Raw genomic sequence first — 18,605 nt, 5'->3', positions numbered from 1 at the left:
TTAGCTGGGCAAATTTATACTTTTAAAAAGACATGAATGCTTGGGTGCCATTCCCCAAAGTAAACGGTGCCCTGCCTCTTTCAATTATGAAAACTTCAAGAAAAATACCCCAAAAACATCTCCCCATCTCCCTTAAAATTTCAAGGGCACAGTTATTTATAACTATAGCTGTTGAAAAGCTATCATTATTATGAGACTATAATTCCGACCCCCTCCCCCTTCGGTGGGCACTCTCGAAAAGTTATACAGGAATTCAACTTGAAAAACGTTAATTAAAGAATGAATTATACAACATCATGAATATTGTATGTTGTACATCAAAAAAATGTATTCAGTATCTAAGCAGCCTTTTTTTAAATTTTTTTTGGAATTTGGCTACTTTTCCATTTTTAGCTTTTTCTGCTGCAAATGATTCTTGTGTGTGTGGGGGGGGGGGGCTTTCATAGTTCATCATTTTAGGCTTTTGAAAAATTAAAAAGCATTAATTGATGACAAAGTACCTTTTTCAAAAAACTTCTCATAGAATGACCATTTTAGCAACTTTCTTCAATACTTAAAACCTCATATATGTTAAATTTAGACCAACATTTTGCTGAGTAGGCTCTTTTAGGAATTCAGTGTGACATTTTTGTGACAGGGGGAAGGGAGAGGATAACAAGAAGTGTGACATCACGCGTCGTTTATCACAATATGCTCATGTTGAACAGCGTTACATGTAACAAGAAGGGGGGGAGGATTTGTTCAAAAATTTGCAACATCCTTTATGGACAGCCCTTTAATTCAATTTATGTTACAATTTCAGAGTTCCTGAAAGCTTATTAACAGAAAACCCAAGTAGTTCAAAAAATATATAGTTCAAGAAATTTTGACTTTTTTAAGCATAACAAACAAGCATAGAGCATTTGGCAAAAACACGTTGTGTATCCACTGCTCAAAAGTAATCTTTCACAAGCTCTGAAATCATGAATACCGTTAACTCAACCACAATTTGTGCATAAATATCATAAAACTTAAAGACAACAGTGGAAAAAAAAACTTTTTTTTTTAATTTGCGTACAGAACCAGCTTGTTTGAATAATATTGCAGGGGCGTAGTTGGGGGGAAATGTTTGAGTATCGAACCCACGACCTCCGGCGTTCAAAGCTAATCTTCTACCTCAGAACAACGGAAGCCCATCAAGGAATGTTTTTTGATCAAAATAACACATGCTAGCGTATGAAACAATTTAATCGAAACCGAAAATATAAGATTAGTTCAGTTAAAAGCATGTTTCAATAAACTTGTTTGCATATTAACTAAATATCAACACCAAGTTGCGTTGCTTCTGATAGCAACAAGTAGGATTCGCAGAAGATTTTGACATATGTATATTGCCAGCTTGGAAAATCCATTTCGAATAAATGCGTGTACAAAGTTGAAAAAATGAAGAAATAAAAAGTTGCAAGTTAACCGTTTCAAATATTTAAAAGCAGTATGCTGAAATTACAAATTACAGACAAAGATATCAGAAAGGAAACTGACAATTGTTTGTGTAATGGAGGAAAAGTTAAGTAACCTTAACTGCATGAATTCAAATGCATAAAATGTAAATTTGTTTATCTGAGAAAAGTACTTACCTCCGAACTTAAAAATGTATTCCATGAGGCGCCCAATTTTTTTCTTTGAATGCAGGTTGTTCGGAAGTGGAAATTGCTGACTCACTTTCACTGAACAGACACTCAGACACTTACAAGACATATATATATATATATATATATATATATATATATATATATATATATATATATATATATATATATATATATATATATATATATATATATTAATTGCCTCTACATTCCGGTACGTGGAAAGGATGAGATAAATCCAACAGTATTGTATTCAAAATGTGCATCCGAAGTGACATATTTCCTATTTCATCTATTTCAACCAGAGCAAGCAGCACTACTGTTTACTGGTAAACTGCACTGCTTTCAAAGTTTCGCGCCAAGTTCATAGATCTACGACTGGTGGCGTAACGAAGCGGGGGGGGGGGGGGAGAGGAGTTGTCTGGCCTGTTATCACGTGGGTCTCGGCAAGACTCCCCTTTAAGTGGAGTATAGAATATCTTCAATTGTAGGGGGTACGGGTGTTTCTCCCCCGGAGGAAAGTTTGAAAAATTGATATTAAATTCTGCAGTTTGAAGCCTAAGAGATGTAGTTGGAACTACAAGTATATCAGGACAGAAATAGGCAAATAAAACTTTTTTAAAGTTTTGTACTCTTTCGCAAATTAATATAATGCACAGTAAAAATTGTTTTTTATTTGACGAATCAATGACAGCAGTTGAGAGAGAAAGAGCGTGGGAAGAGAAAAGGCAATGCATTGTTACTTGCTCACATTGGCTCTCGGTACAATTAGTTTTTAATCACCCCTCCAACCCACCGACAAATACAATGAATTAAATATATAAAATGATCAATTGTAAAAAAAAATGCTTTAAAAGATATGGTACAGATTTAGAAAATAGGTAACAGGACAGTACATACTGCTCGATTGAACAATTCATAATTTATACACTTGATAAGAAATAAAATTGGAGCCCAACTTTGCTTTCGATTTTCAAAGACTTACTAATTATTTTCAAGAACTCTAGAACAATTAAAAATATTTAACTCCCTTCATTTGTACTTTCCAGTCTGATATTTTAGTACGTGATTGTAAATTTTTAAACTCCTGTTCTAACTTTGTAAGAAACAGCTGTTTTAAATTTAAAAAAAAAAAAAAAAACTTATAGATTTCTCATTACAACAACTTCTCTTCGGTTGCAAGTGGGATAGAAAACAAAGAGGAATAGTAGTAGCGTAATTTTATTTCTGAGCTAAATAGATTGACAAAATGCAGAAGAAGTAAGATAAAAGCAAGCAACACCAAAAGAATTTCCAAAAAATCTGCATTCGGAGTTATATAAATAGCAAGATATGAAACATGTGTCACAAAAATATGTAATACGTTTCAGAAACGTAAGAACCATGGTTTTTACATTTTTTGTGCAGGATAAAGCAAGGAGCTGAATTTGACATATATATTGGCATCCCTTCTTCCTACCTCCTCCCATTTGTTGTTTGTAGCCACACTTTTCCCAATTTTCAAGGTTTTAAAGCACTAGAAATTAAAATATTTTTTCAAGTCCTTTTTTTGGAACGAATCATACAAATTTCCGAGAGTTGGGGTCCCCTAGCGAAACGGTGGTTCTAAGCTATAGCTTGCTTAGCTTGTGCAGGACTGCGTACAATTTTCAGTAACAACTCATTTTTATTTTTTGCAACAGTGTAACGAAAGCTCAAAGTAAAAGACAAGATATTTTACGAATGCATTTTTTGTTAAATTTTGCTTAAATGCATAAATAACGGCCTCCTCCTTGCAATTTTGTGCTCTACTTTCGTTAAAATTTGCTAGATTAAGTGTAAAGACATGTTGTGAAAGTTTTCAGAATTAAAGTATTTATATTTTGTATAAATCTTTAGTTTCAGTTTGGGTGCCACCCAGGGGTGGAACCATTCCCACACGTCTCCGTAGAAAGCTATCGAACAGTCGAACAATTTATCCACTTTTAAAATTCGGTTTTGGGAATGTTTTTTAGCATCTGCATCACGTCTGCTTCAATGGCTGGAACATCCTGCGCATGGCATTTACCTGCGGCTGCGCTTGTGGTCATCGTAAATGCTGCTACTTCATTGTAGTTTTCCGTTTCGGAAATAGAAAATAGTCACACGATGACAGATCAGGGGAGTACGGCGGATGATCGAGGACAGGGGCGTGCGCAGAGTTTCAGTAATGGGGGTACCAAAAAAGGGGCAGTGGTGAGGCCGAAAAATTAGGTGAGTATATGAAACTGGTGGCATCAGATTTTTTTTTTTAAGCATCTTAAATTTAGAGATAATTTATCTTCTGGTTTAAAATAGAGTCAGGGAGTCAAAACTGGATCTAAGTAACAGGAATATGAATTTAATCGGAAGCATAATATTCATTCAGGTTGACTTTTTCGAAATTGTAATCTTAAAAATGCATTTTAGAGTATCTTTGATAATTTTAGGAGAAAAGGGTTCTGGGACGCTTTCTCCGTTCATTTTTCGAAATTGAAACTTTTGAAAACGCAGCTTTTACCTCCGATTACGTTGAGAAAGGGGCTATCTAACAGAAATTGCTCGAAATTGTTGCTCTAACAATGAAATTTTAAGCGATCTTTGCTGCGGGGGGGGGGGGGGGGTAAGATTCAGGGGCTCTCGGAAAGTTTTCGAAATTGATCGAAGAACTTAAAACGAAGTTTAAGACGGTCTTCACCGATGTTGACGATGATAGGGGGACGCTCTTCCCGGAAAATTTTTGAAGTTAGCTTTTAAAACGCACTCTCTTAAAAATTCCAGCGATTTTAACTCAGACTGAGTAAATTTTCACTCCTTTCCAGTGTCGAAAACGCACTTTCCTTATAGGAGTGAATTTCATTCCTTTTGCGGAGCGGTTATTTTCACTCCTTTTGGATAAGCTAATTTCACTCCCTTTTGATAAGTGTTTTTCACTCTTTTTAAGACTAAATTAACATCCTAAATGAGTGGTTGCTTTCCGTTTTGGAAAGCAGCTATTTCACTCTTTTTTTAGAATAAAATAGGTAAAATCATTTCACTCTCCTTTGGTGAAATTGTTTTTTAAACGTGTTTTCATGAGCTTATGCTGTGTATTTGAATTTAAAACTGTTTTTAAAACTTATTTCATTTGAAAAAAAAAATTAGCTTTTCAATTTAAAAAATGAAAAAAAAAAAATGTTTTTAGTGTTTCCGAAGAGGATGCACAAGAACTGCATGGTAAGTACGAAGAATTTTCTTTTTTATTAAAACTTTAACTGGTAATATTTCTTGAACTACTCGTATATCGTTACAAATCACCCACGTGCAATATTACGTACATTTCCGAATCTAAAGATTGAAATAAAACTAAAAAACCCACACAGTTCCAAATAAATAGATTTAAAATTTCGAAACTCTATATTGATATTCTCGGTGTGCCTTTTAACATTAATAATGTTTAAAAGTTAGATCAGTTCAAATTAATTTAAAAAGTCACTCATAAATTGTGACAAGATACGTTTGAATTCAATTTTGTTTCTTCGAGGCCATTCATTAATTACGTAAGGACAATTTTGGCAATTTTTGACCTTCCCTTCCCCCTATGTAAGGGTATATAAGACTCCCCCCCCCCCATCTTACGTAAGATTCTTTTTTTTCTTCACAATAATAACAAATATTACATCACTGGGATTGTTCTTAAATTAACTATCATTTTTTTTTTTAATTTTTTCAAAAACATTTTTGAGTAAAGAAATGTTTACTGTAAGGAATCTAGACCGAATGTTTTTCGACAAATAATTTTTGTATATGATGCGATAATAATTAAAAATAACACATGCAAAACACAGTGCGATTCTTTTATTATATTTTACACGTTTCATTCTTTGAAACACAAGTAAAAAACAGCTCATCCTATAATACATATACTTTTACCTTCCTGAAGCAAATGAAATATAATATTTGCCAAACCACTTGACCGCGGATTTCTAATATAAAATGTCGGCTTGGAAAATATTACGTAAGAATGGATCCACCAACCCCCCTCTCCAAGCAAGGGTATGTAGAGAATTCCCCCCCCTCCCCCTCAGGACCCTGAATTATAATGAATGGCCCGTTACACATATGAATGAGTGTATTATACAAAGTTTATGATACTCTTTAAAGTTTATTATACACAAAAACAATGTTTGATTAATTTAAAATATACGCAGTGGTTGGAGCTCCGACCATCGGGAGCGGATTCGGTATCAGACCTATAGATTTGCGCATGGTCGGATCTGTAACACCTGCCTAAAATATATATACAGTACACACACACCAAAGATGGTAACGACTGTTTCAAATGTCATATTTTTTATTCGATGACCGAAATAAAATTGTTGATAACAGTTTCATTAATTTGGAAGAAAAAGTTACAAAAATTTCGCCGTAACATTGCACGTGGGTGATTTGTAACGATATAGCAGTTCAAGAAATATTAACAGTTACAAGTTTTAATAAAAAAGAAAATTCTTCGCACTTACCATTCAGTTTTTGTGCATTTCCTTCAGAATCCTCATTCGGCAACAAATAGTGTTTTAATTCATTAAATGAAGACATTCAGATAGCGACATCCACTTGGTATTCGCGACCAATGTTAGTTAAGCCTAACGTGGAGGTATAGAAGATTCTCTCTAAACAAAATCACGTGACAGAATCAAACCAATGAAAATGCTTTTGAGTCCTTCTTTTAAAGAATGTTTTTATTTTTCGCTCTTCAAAAGAGTGTTTCCGAATTTCACGCCAATAAGGAAAAGTTTTAGTCTTGGTTTTTTTCGTAAAGCGTCTTTTTTCGATAAAGCTAGCACTCAGAAAGAATGAATGCACCCGCAATAGATTTCACTCTTTTTAAGAGTTATTTTTTCGTTCTTTTGAATTAAGAGTGCAGTTTTTACGTAATTTAAGTGGGCGGAAAGTTTGAGTCCCTTGTCCCTTGTTTGATCCTCCGTTGGTATTTTCCAAAATTGAAATTTCAGAAATGCAATTGCAAATGATCTTCAATGATGTTGTCGTGGAGTTCAGGTGAGCAACCTCGGAATTTTTTCGAAATTGAAACTCAAAAATAGAAGTTTTAGACGATTGCTTCTGATATAAAGTTGAGGGTTTGTTTGGGGATCCCCGGAAAATTTTAAAAATTGAGGTCCTGAAAAGAAAATTTTAGACAATAATTAATCATGAATAGGTTTCACATCCCCCGTATTTGAGCGGAAGAGCTACCCTCAAAGCTTTTCGTAACTGAAGTCCTAACTATGCACTTGTAAGCCATGTCTGATGAAGATAGTGGAAAGGATGGAGCTTGGGCCCCTCTTCGGGATTCTTTCAAAATCAAAGTTTTATAAACGCTCTTCGAGGCTACCTTTGGTGACATAAAATGAAGGGATAAGTTCTGCGGACTTCCCTCTCTACCCTTTCTTTGCTATGTCCTTATCTTCTTTTTTGTTTTAATTATTGATAAAAATATGATGGTAACAGCTTCCCAAGTTTTTTTTTTTTTTTTTTCCAAAACCATTTGAGTGCTTTAGTTTTAAATATTGGCATTTTTATTTTCCAGCCTGATATTTTTATTTGTTTGAAATATAAGCGTTTGCTGTCCCAGTAAAAATACGTTTAACATTGTAGACTAACCATGGGTGCAGCACGAAGAGGATCCGTAGTTTATTGAGATTATTTCGAAAAAATATGAATTTTAAGTTAAATATTTTAATGTTTTTTTTTTTTCAAAGGAAATTAGATACAATAGTGCTATCTTAAAGGAAAAAGCGGAGGGCGGCAATTCCTAATGCCGCCCTCCAAAAGAAAAATGCCTAAAAAAGAGAAGAATTTTGTATTTCTTGGGTCTGCTAAATACTTCTAGACTACAGTAGTGCATCTCGGAAGGGTGAGAGACAACTTTCGCCCTGGATAATCCCTCTCTTCCTAAAAGGAAATGCATTTTAACTCTGATTGGGAAAAGAGGTGTTTGAAAAATTATTCAAATAAGATAGAATACACATTACAAACTAAAAGGGGAGCAAACTTCTACCATAAATATTACAAAAGATCGAACCCTGAAAACGCCTCCTCTAATAATATCAAAGATCGACTAAAATAACCTTTTTGGAGATAAAATTACGTTTCGTTTCCAGAGAGGGCCCTTGTATGCACTTTCAAAAATTACTGGGAGAGACCCCCCCCCCCCCGCCGTAGTCCCATTTTTATAAAACAGCTGCAAGTAATCTACAATTTCATTGTTAAAAATTCAATTGAAATATTTGCCAAGAGAGGGAACCCTATACACTGTTATAACCAGGGGTTCCAGACGAGTGAAAATATTCCCTCTAAGGTGAAAGCATAGTGCCTGAAGGAGCAATGCAGGCCAGAAAATAGAGCAGAGGAGCCAAAACAGCATGCAATCGCAGAAAAACTCATTGCGCATGCGCTTTTTGCCTTAGACATACATTCAACCACCTCAATATGGCGGACAAATAATGATTGCGTTTGTGTGTCTCTCACATTGAATGAAGTACACTATTGGATTAAAACACAACTTTTCTAGGATTAATTATCCGAAATTACAAGTAAGTACAGCTTTTGATCACTTTGTAGCTTTTAGGGCTTTCAAACATAGTTAAGTGTTTAAAAGTGCATTTATTGCTTTTCAGTAACCGTTAGTCTTCTAGTTCCCGTTTACCGTTACTATCGTGAAATTAACATCATTCAAAACGCTACTAAAAATATCTGTCATTACTTTCTTGAATACTCGATAAGCAGCTTTTATTAATCACCAAAAGAACCTTAATAAAAATGTTTCTTGTGCTTCGTAATTATAACAGAAAGCTAGCGAGAAAAAAAAATCTCTCTCAGTCTAGCTCTTTTTTTTTTTTTGCTTTCTCATTCAAGTGTGAGAATCATTTCCTGTTAGCGGTTGACGCTCGATAGCGTTAGAAATTCCTTTTGGTTTTTTATTTAACTGGTTGAAATACTTTATGTGCATTTGATTTTGTTACTCTTGATTAGCGTTTATGAAACGATTTTTTTCTTCCGTAATTGTAATATCCCTGAATATTTTTGGCTCATCATGTAAATAATCCATAAGTACAGCTATGCTTCATTTTCGGAATACGTCATGTTTTAGTAAATGTATAATTTCTCACATGTTTTAAATAATTACTCGTTTTTAAATTATGACGTATTTGTGACAGATCTTTGATACCAAGTGGAGGGGTAGATATTTATTGTTTTATTAATTTTTAACATTACTTTTTGTTAAAAAAAACCATCAGAACCCTGAATTTTTTCACATGTTTTTTAACGGCCCCAGAGTTATTATTCATATTATTTATTTTATGAATTTTTAAGAAAACGATAAAGATTTCACCGGTCCGCAAAGTTTTTCATTTGCTTTTACCGCTCCCGTGGGTCAAAAGAGGTTGAGAAACACTGAGTTAGAGCACGATCAGATGAATTAAAGCTATGAGCACTTCTTAACTATGTTGAAAGCTCTGAAATATGATCAAATGCTGTAATTACATGTTTTAATCATTTCCAATACCGAGTTCAATGTGAAAATGTCCAAAACGTAGAATATCATAAATCAAAACAAAACTTTAAAAAAAAAAAAAATATACAACTGTATTCAAAAACGCACACAATACGGGGGAGGGGGGAGGAGGATCTATAGTAAGGGTGCCATTTCTCTCTCCGAAGGTTCCTTTTTTTCACTCCGGCTGTCTAGTTTTTAAAAGGTGCCTGTTTTTCACCCTATTTAGAGGTGCGATTTCGGCTCCGTATTGGGTGCCGCTGGTGAACAAGCGTTTCTCCCCTGAAAGGTGCCGAATGCATCCTGTAGTTTTAACAGTGTAACCTCTCCTTCCCCATGACTTAAGATTATCAAAGAATAAACTGCGTTTTACAACTACAATTTCGACTCTAGAAGATCCCCGGATCTCCCTACTACTGCTTGACAAGGGCGCCCATATAGGGGGGCAAGGGGGCTCAAGCCCCCCCCCCCCTTTGAGATGAGAACTTCTTTACTTTTAGTGCTTTTTTCTTAGCAAAAATGTAAAAAAATCTCTTTTCTATCCATCAATGAATAAGTTATTAAAAATGTCAAATTTTGATATCTCTAATCTTTACTGAAATCAGTTTCCATGAGGAAAATATTCGGTTAAACCATTGGGAAAATTTCTGAGCCCCCTCTTAGAATTTTGCATATGGTCGCCCATGACTGATTGAATACTTTAGTTATGATTAGGTTCTAATTTTCAATGATGAATTACTAATGTTATTCTCATTAAGGAATTTCTATGCAACGGTATGGGGGGAGGACGCTATCCTTAAAAGTCACCAAGGAAGCTAGACCCCCATAGTCACGCCACTGAGCACCTTAAATTTTCACACGAGTCTCTTTATTTTTCTTTCATGAAAAGCATGATTTTCGTTGATATTTTTTCTGCGTGTTAAAATGTTATGAACTTCATTCGTGTGCATAAGGAAATGCATAAGGAAAGCTTTTGTCTGATGTTTTTTCTCATTTCTTTTACATTGAAGAAGGCGTTCCTTGCAACGCTGAAACACGTGTCTGCAATAATCTGCAATTTGTGCAATTTTTTTGACATTGTTGTTATTTCTTACTGTACTCCGGTTTACTAAATGTGCGTAATCAAGTCTTTTATGTTTCCAAAATTTTCGTGCTCAAAGGAAAAAAAATCAAAAATATTTTCTTTTTGCATAAAAATAGATTATAAAATGACTGTACAAACTGCAGGTAATTAAAGCTTTAATATATAAAAAACGGAATGAATCCAATGTATGAAAGGAAACTAAGTAAGGCTTGTTGTAAAATTAAATTCTTTCAAAGTAAAAAAAAATTGTAGTTTTTTTTTTTTTTTTTTAACATTATAAACACTACATAATATACAATAATGGAATAAATGGCAGCCAATGATTAAGCCATATCTTATCTACAGCAGACCCTCGCTTTGCGCGAGGGTTACATTCCACAGAAATGCTTCGTAAGTCAAAACCGCGTAAATTGAGACTTAATATTAGTGTCAAAATAGGGGTTGTGTTCCGTAGATAAAAAAAACCTTCATTCTAGTGTGACTAATTGTATAATAAATTTAATGTGTACTTATATCGATTTCTATGCCCAACATGTATAAAGAAAACATAAATTAATTTCGTGTTCTGTTAATAAAAAGGAGCTGGCTATGATAGTCTTTTGGCAGTCATTAAGATTTTTTCTATGTAGTTCTTTGCTGAGCATTAACGCATCCATGATCACTTTCGTCATTTCCATGATGGAATCAACCTTCACGAACAAATCAGAAACATCATTTCTATTGTCAAGGAATGACTCAAAATTTTCAATTTTAACGTTTTTCGTTCTGTGTCATCGATGTCGGTATCCTCGTTGCTTTTGTCCTCTTTTGTCACTCCTAAAAGCTCTTCTTCCAGTGAGTTCTGAACTGTGTGAGTTTAATAACTTTACTTCTTTAAAGAGCTTTGGAACCAATCGCATAAAATGTCTCCAGTGGCCCAAGCTCGATTATTAGCACGCCAAAATGCAGTTGATTACGTGTAAACTGCAATCTTTAGGAGTTTGGATTTTGAAAGAGGGGACATTTTATCTGTTTGCATTGCCGAATCCGCGTAAAACCGAAACTCTTCAGCTTAAAATAAAATAACGGTGTCAAATCTTAAACCGCGTATAATCGAAACCGCGTAAAACGAACCCGCGTAAAACGAGGGTCTACTGTAGATAAATTGCTACTTCTGTTCTGCACGTATGATCGTCCGGGGTAAGTTTCAAAACTACCGGACCAATTTTAACCATTTTTTCACCATAGATAGCTACATTATCAAGAAGAAACATAAGCTATAATTTATTTCTAAAAAAACTTAGTTTAAAACAGTTATTATGGAAAACAGTAAATTTCGTGTGATTTCCCCATCAATTGATTGAATACAACAATTTGTTGCCTTAAAACAGCAGTATTATTAGAATTATCATAAAGAAATTTTTGAACCAAGGCTTCTCTGGAGCAAGCATGAAATTTATTCCTGTGTTAGGATTTTTTTCCTCATCTATGCCAATAATCGATAACAGTGCTAAGTAAAAAGACATTTGAGTTTGGCAATAGTTAGAAGGTAGAAATTGTTTGTAGTCTAAAATCACACAGACCTGAAAAATTCGAGCCATGAATAAGTGATTGTACGGTAATGAGAAACTTTTATTCTATTAGGTGCGCTGATTTCAAATATGACATCCTTTTGTGCAATCACATAAGAGATTTCCACCAATTGGCATCAACATATAGGCAAAAATGACTATTTTTTTTCCTATTCTGAGAGAAAGAAAGTATTTTCAAAATACCATAAATATCCATGTCACAGCCAAGCGACGGAACGCTGCGTTAGACTGGTAACAGAGGATTCAGAAGCTGTTGTGGTGAAGAAAAACGTGATGGTTTCATCTTGAGCAAACTCGAGTCTAGGTCAAAAATGCACCAAAATCAAAAAGTTTGACACTAAATCAGACTTTCATGCTTAATCTATTGTTTATTTTGGGTGTTTGCTAAGTTTTTGTTAGGTACTTTACGAACATATATTCATGAATTATGAAGCACCCAATTTCGTGGGAAGTGAGATAATGCAATAGTATGTTTTTAATTCCAAAATACTATTTTCCCCCTTTATGTTATAATAAATTATCTAAATAAAAAATTAAGCATTTAACTTGTAAAAATGTTTAGATTTTGTCTTTAAATATTTATATTTTGTGCATTTAACCTATTTTTGTTTTGTAAGGTCCTGTAAATAGGGAGAAAAACAGGCTTATTTTTGGTTTATTTTGCTGCTTTTTAGAAATTTCAAGAAATTACTCTATTGAAGTAAAACTTTTCTGATATATTAATGTTGCCAAAAGTTAACATTGTCCCGCAAAAAAATTTTAAATTTTGTAAACAAAATTTTTAAAAATCGATTTTTTTACATTTTTGGCACGATTTTGGGACCTAAAGATATTATCCTAGAAGGTTAAAATTTTAGGAGTGATCTATTGGTACTAAAATGCGACTTTGGAGACCCCAGGCGTTTCAAAATTCGAAAAAAAAATTTTTTCACTCCACCCTATTGTACAGTATAATGAGTGACTTTTATTCTACTAAATACACTAATTTCAAGTAAGACATCAATTTTTCTCAATCACATGAGAGATTTTCACCAATTGGGGCTTTAACATAGAGCAGAAAAGCGTATTTTTAAGTCTTTTGAAAATATTTCTAAGTTTATTACTTGCAAACGAGTTTATGCATCAAACATACAATTGGATATCAGTTACTAAATATACACATTAATTTCATCGTAATTAGAACAGTAACCAATTATTAAATCATAATGATTCAATTATAACGTAAGGCAATTTATTCAACTATGGCGCTGTTTTTGAAGCCAAAGAGTTCGTAATAATGTTTCTCGACTTTCACCATGTGATCAAAATATCGCCATTAAAAGAATCTTTAAAACTTTTGTTAAAATGTAAAAAAATCCGCTAACTAAATTAGGCAAATCCATAACCATGACGAAAACTTGTTTTAATTTGTCTTTGTGCACAATTTCAAACACTCGCCAAATTTTACTACTTATTTCAGAGACATTTCGGATGGAAAAGTTTAGCATCATTTTATGATCATTAAAAATATCTCAGTATTTGTCGACAGTATATCTTTGACGAAAATTAATAACAGACAGTTTTACAAAGCAAGAAAGAGGAGTATTATCCAAGGTATCTTTAAATGATTTCCGCAAATTTGGTAACATTTTTAAGACACACCAAGAACCCACAATAATTGAAATTTCCTATTGGGATTACGGGCGGCTACATTTTTTAAAACCGTTGGTATTTCAATAACCATATGGAAAAAGTTTTAGACTATGTTCAAAAAAAAAAAAAAAAAAAAAAACAAGGGGGGGGGGAATATATACTTACTCACCGATAAATTCTAATTTTATATTTTATAAATTCTTCAAATTGTTATATGCTTAAACGTTGTTCCTTTGTTTCTAATTGAATACTATTTTGTTCTTTGTACTTATTGCTATTTTACTTTTATGGGTAAGGAAGAAAATCGATTTTTAATCCCGTCAAAGCGGTGTGGTTTGAGTTCTTTCAGTTAAAACAAAAAAACGAATGAAAGTAGCGATTGTTTCGCACAAATATTATTGACCCAGGTAACGTCAAATATTTTTGCTGGTGATAGAATAAATGCAGTTCAATGAGTAAGTACGAGAGTGCATTTATTAAATGACAAGGTTTGCAGCAAAACTTTGATCATTGTTGCAGTCAGTATGAAACAAGAACGCAATGAAGTTGGTGGAGTCAACTACCAGAGTACTTGGTTTTAAGCCACATTATTCCTTGTATGGAGTTTTATATACATGTAAGGAAAATAACTGTTATGATGGATTTCCGCTTCCTCCCAGAAGTTAAATTCTACGCAACCTGCTCTTGTGGTCTGACATTAGCATTGCAGTTAATGCTAAGGTTTCTACAATTTGTAAACTTTTTCAATTTGTAAACGATTTACAACTTGTGCAATGTCTCCAGAGGCGTAGCTAGACCCGAGTTTCGGGGGGGGGGGGGGTTACTTCTTTTATTATATATATATATATATATATATATATATATATATATGTGTGTGTGTGTGTGTGTGTGTGTGTGTGTAAACTTTTTTTAGTATTAAAAAATAATAATAAGAGGGAGGTGAATCTTATATACTTTGGAATGGGGTGCCCCAAGTTCGATACTTGTGTCAAACAAAACAAAAGCAAAGAATTTTTATTTATTTATTTTAATGTTTTAGAAAATTTAACTTTTTTTTTTCTTTTTCCTCCATTTCATTTAAAGTAAAACTTTCTAGCAACGGGTCTTGTCAAAACTAGTCTATCCAGATCAGGGGGAAAATCAAATATCTGATGAGCGTGTTCCGTTCATTTCAGTGTGACTGCTTAATTTAGAGGCTAACACACATCTACAAAAGCTGGCATCCCTGAAAGCTAATAGATGCATCCATTTCCGCCTGTAAACTGGATGTTTGACTTTCAATCTCATCGGTGGTCAGACTATTTTTACTAACTTTGTTCGCACTAAAAGCATGAAATAAAATAAAAAAACTTCTTGATTATAACCTACAAAAAATGAAAAGGCTTTTCATATTGTTATATATATATGTTGCTTTTTATATGTATTTACATTTATGCTAATTTTAAAGCAGTTAATAAAATTTGAATTAAAAAAACAGGGAAGAAATATAGGCGGTAGAAAGTTATTTGCACAAAGCTGCATACCATCTGTTCTCCTCTCAAGTTTTTATTTAAAATTTTATTAGCTACTTTAGAATTTTCAAAAATATCTATTTGAGAGAGTAACAGCAATTTCTAGTGTTATAAACAGAAGTCTTGTTTATTTTCTACTTTTTAATGCGAACTAAGTTAACAGAAATAATACAGAACAGTCTAGATTCATTTCGTTTTTGAACATTTTATTCCTGTAATGCTATGCAGTTTTTCTTTTAAATTAAAATAAAATTCCCTTCAGAAGGGTTCGATGGGATTAATGCTGCTTCAGCAGACTGTACTTCGTTTTCTTCAGACGACGTTAACTTTCTTTTTAGAGCAACCATTTTCGTCATTTACATTTTTTTCTTTGGGTTTTAAAAAGCTTGTTATCGGTTTTGCTCGCTTCATTATACAACAACGTTCGCTTAGATCATTCTATTCTAAATAGTTCAGACCGTACGTTTTTAAAAGAATACGCAGTAAATACTGGCTGACATTTTCGACAAATCGATGTGATTGCGGTGGATACTCTGGTTAGCAAAGATCGTTTGGACTATGACAGCACAACGCCAACAAAAACCTTATGTCTCGAATTCTGGCTATGCTATCATTTTCGGATTCGAAGCCCAATGATCTTTAAAGCAGCAAGCAAAAGCATTTTCTTCAACTCGAAACAGGCTGAGGGGGCAAAAAAGGGAGAAATTTTCTAGGAATATTAACAAAAGGACAGTCGTTTCGAGCACTTTGTTGGAAGAAGAGTAAAGGGGTGAAATTCACAGGTTGAGTATTAGTTGCATTATGGATGAGTATTTCAAGTTCATGGTTAAAGGTCATTCAAGTTAAAAGCCATTTTGCTCTGTTATCTGGCTTAGTACTGTTCTTTGGTAGCTCTCTTTCTTAAAATTATGATTCCTTATAGAAAACTGAGATGATAGGAGTGAAAAGAAAGTTTAAGATTTTTTCAAGTAAAGAAAAAGGGAAAATCCTAGATTATTGGCCAGGTTATATTTGCAGCAATTGCTAACCTCAAGAGGATAAATAATTAATCAAAAAAAAAAAAAGAAAAGAAAAAGAAAAAAAATCAGGCACCAAAAAGCAATAAAAGACTTTTTCTTGAAAAAGATATGCTTAAAGTTTTTTTTACTGTCAAAATGATTCCTTAAACTCGCAATAAAGCACTTAATAATGTAATAACAGAATAAAGACCTAACAAAACTAATACAGAGGAATTTTGATTAAGAGCCCATATTGTCTTTAGTATCGATTTCGAATTTTCAGCATCTTATTCCAAATTTCTATAAAGTTTCTCAAAGCCCCGTATCTTAAAACCTCTTTATCTCGATTTTTTTCCTTCCTGTGAAAGTCGAGATATAGATTCAACTGTATGTAATATTCCCACTGCGCCGCTCATAAAATTAAACATATTTAGCAATTTGCAGAATCTATGACAAAAAAAAAGGCTACATATACGTGGATTTAACTAATCAATCTCATTTCTACAGCAAAGTGTGAAATTTCACTCAATTATCAAAAAAATGTCGCAACAGAGTGAGGAGTGAGGCGTCTTTACGCTTGAGGGTCACTCATAGAGCTGATTTTCAATGACACTGGGGGGGGGGGGGGAGCGAAGTGAATTTTTGACCATTGTTATTCAGAAAAAAAGTCGTTTTGATTTTTTTTTTCTTTTTCATCTCTTTTTCTTTTCTCTTCTCTTTTCTTTCTCTTCTCTTTTCTTTCTCTTCTCTTTTCTTTCTTTCTCTCTCTCTCTCCTTTTTTTTGAGACAAACATTTCGGGGGGGGGGTTGTCCTCAAACCCCCCCCCCCATAGCTACGCCCCTGAATGTCTCAATTGTTAATTGGGATCAATCAAGGCCCGTTGCCAATGTCTCCAGGACCATCATTTATTCCCCCCCCCTCCCGTATGCATAGGATATATATTTAGTGGATATCATTTTAAAAATAACGGGTAGACCAGAGCACGTTTACAAGGATTCTTTTTCAATGAATTTTCTGATTTTTATGTTTTCATTTTTAGGAAATTTTAGACATTGCGGTTTTATGAAGCAGTTAATGGAGTCAAAATTGGTATATTTAGTTGTTTCTCAGTTTGTGTTTTTAACCATTAAAAATATTTTTGAACCCAAGTCGGTTACATAAACTTGCCCCGGACACGAGGTACGTTTACGCATATTTATTTTGACACTTAAACTGGTTTTGTTAGAGTTTTGAACATAATGTTTTACCCTCGTTAAAATAAAGCAATTTTATTACAGATTGAATAGTTTATAAAGTTATAGCTTATATAGGGGCATGAAAACAACATATGATTATTAGCTATAAGATACGAATTTGTAACTTAATTAAAAATGAAATGGTGATTTTCAAAACTTAAAAGCCTGAAAATACAAAAAAACGTTTGAAACAGTTTTGAGCTTAAAAAGTGTCAGGGGCATGTTTAAGTAAGACACAGTAAGAACGTGCGTAAAGATTCTTTGACCTCAACGCATTAAACGTGCCCCGTCGCCAAGTTTGGATTTATTTCTAACGTGCAAAAAATTTTAACATTTCAGTTCATTCAAATACAATTCTCAAAAGAGGATAAAATTCTGAACATTTTTATATATTTGTTCTTTCTTAACGAAATATTATTTGTTCACAATAAGCTTCAAAACGTCCAACACAAAATTTACTCTGCTTCGTAAAAAAAAAAAAAAAAAAAAAAAAAAAAAAAATTTTTTCTTTTTCGCATGCTAGACCGAAGCTCGACTGGAGATCAAAAACTTGTGAGAATATTTGCTAGGGAGCAGCATCAATCTGTTATGACTGTTGGCTCTCCAGTTATAATTCGTTTTGAGAAAGGGGCACTGCGTAAACGTGCCCCGTCTACCCTACATACACAAAAATATATAAATACATTCCATTCTTCAAACCCAAGAGACAATTGCTCTCGAGTGATGGATCTGAATGTTTACCACTTTTCTATCTTTACACATTCGCGGAACACAAATTTTCTTTCTTTCTTTTCATATGGCCAGATGATTAATGAAACTCTTCAACTGACCCAACAGGTCTGATATTCAGTTGTGAAATGCCACGAGAACAAACGATTTGTTGGACATAATAAGAAACAAAATACGGATTGTGAAAGCAAAGAAAAATAGTTACCAAGAACGCTACAACGTCGTATCCTTTCTCTATTAACCAAACCAAAATGCATGAAGTATCTAGTCCTCCACTGTATGCAAGAATTACAGTTTCCATTAGAACTAACTTTTAACTCCGTATATTTTGGCAAGAATTGGGAAAACTTGTTACATGTAATTTAACTTGAATTATCTCCACTTTTGACTTCTTCAAAGTAAAAGCTATACTAGAACCCGCTTTGGGCTTCTCACTCACTGTTATCTGTTTCATTTTCTGTCACATGGGAAGAAACATAAAAAAGCTCCGAAGGTCGGACGACGAAAGAAAACTTACATCCTGCTTAGTGTAATAATGAAAATTTATATCCGTGTTTGTTACAAAAGCAAGAGCAACGTCTTGTAATCGTAAAACTCATGCATGGCTTTTATTAAAACCAGAAAACAAATTTAGTTTTTGGATAAAGGTGGACCAAATTTCTGAAATGTTCACGGGACATCG

General features: G+C 33.6%; 1 protein-coding gene across 1 annotated transcript in view; it reads right to left on the bottom strand.

Moving 5' to 3' along the window:
• LOC129225555 (argininosuccinate synthase-like) overlaps positions 1-18,369 on the bottom strand; it is a 74,379-nt gene extending 56,010 nt beyond the window's left edge. The window contains exon 1 of the mRNA XM_054859999.1: positions 18,129-18,369. Coding sequence (XP_054715974.1) covers positions 18,129-18,224 — 96 coding nt within the window. The 5' untranslated portion in view covers positions 18,225-18,369. The remainder of the gene's footprint in view (positions 1-18,128) is intronic.
• Between the last annotated feature and the right edge of the window lie 236 nt (positions 18,370-18,605).

Source organism: Uloborus diversus, chromosome 7 (genome assembly GCF_026930045.1).
Source record: "Uloborus diversus isolate 005 chromosome 7, Udiv.v.3.1, whole genome shotgun sequence".
In the NCBI taxonomy this organism is placed as follows: domain Eukaryota; kingdom Metazoa; phylum Arthropoda; class Arachnida; order Araneae; family Uloboridae; genus Uloborus; species Uloborus diversus.
Note: the sequence above shows the minus strand (reverse complement) of the source record. Positions and strands in the feature narration are given on the sequence as shown.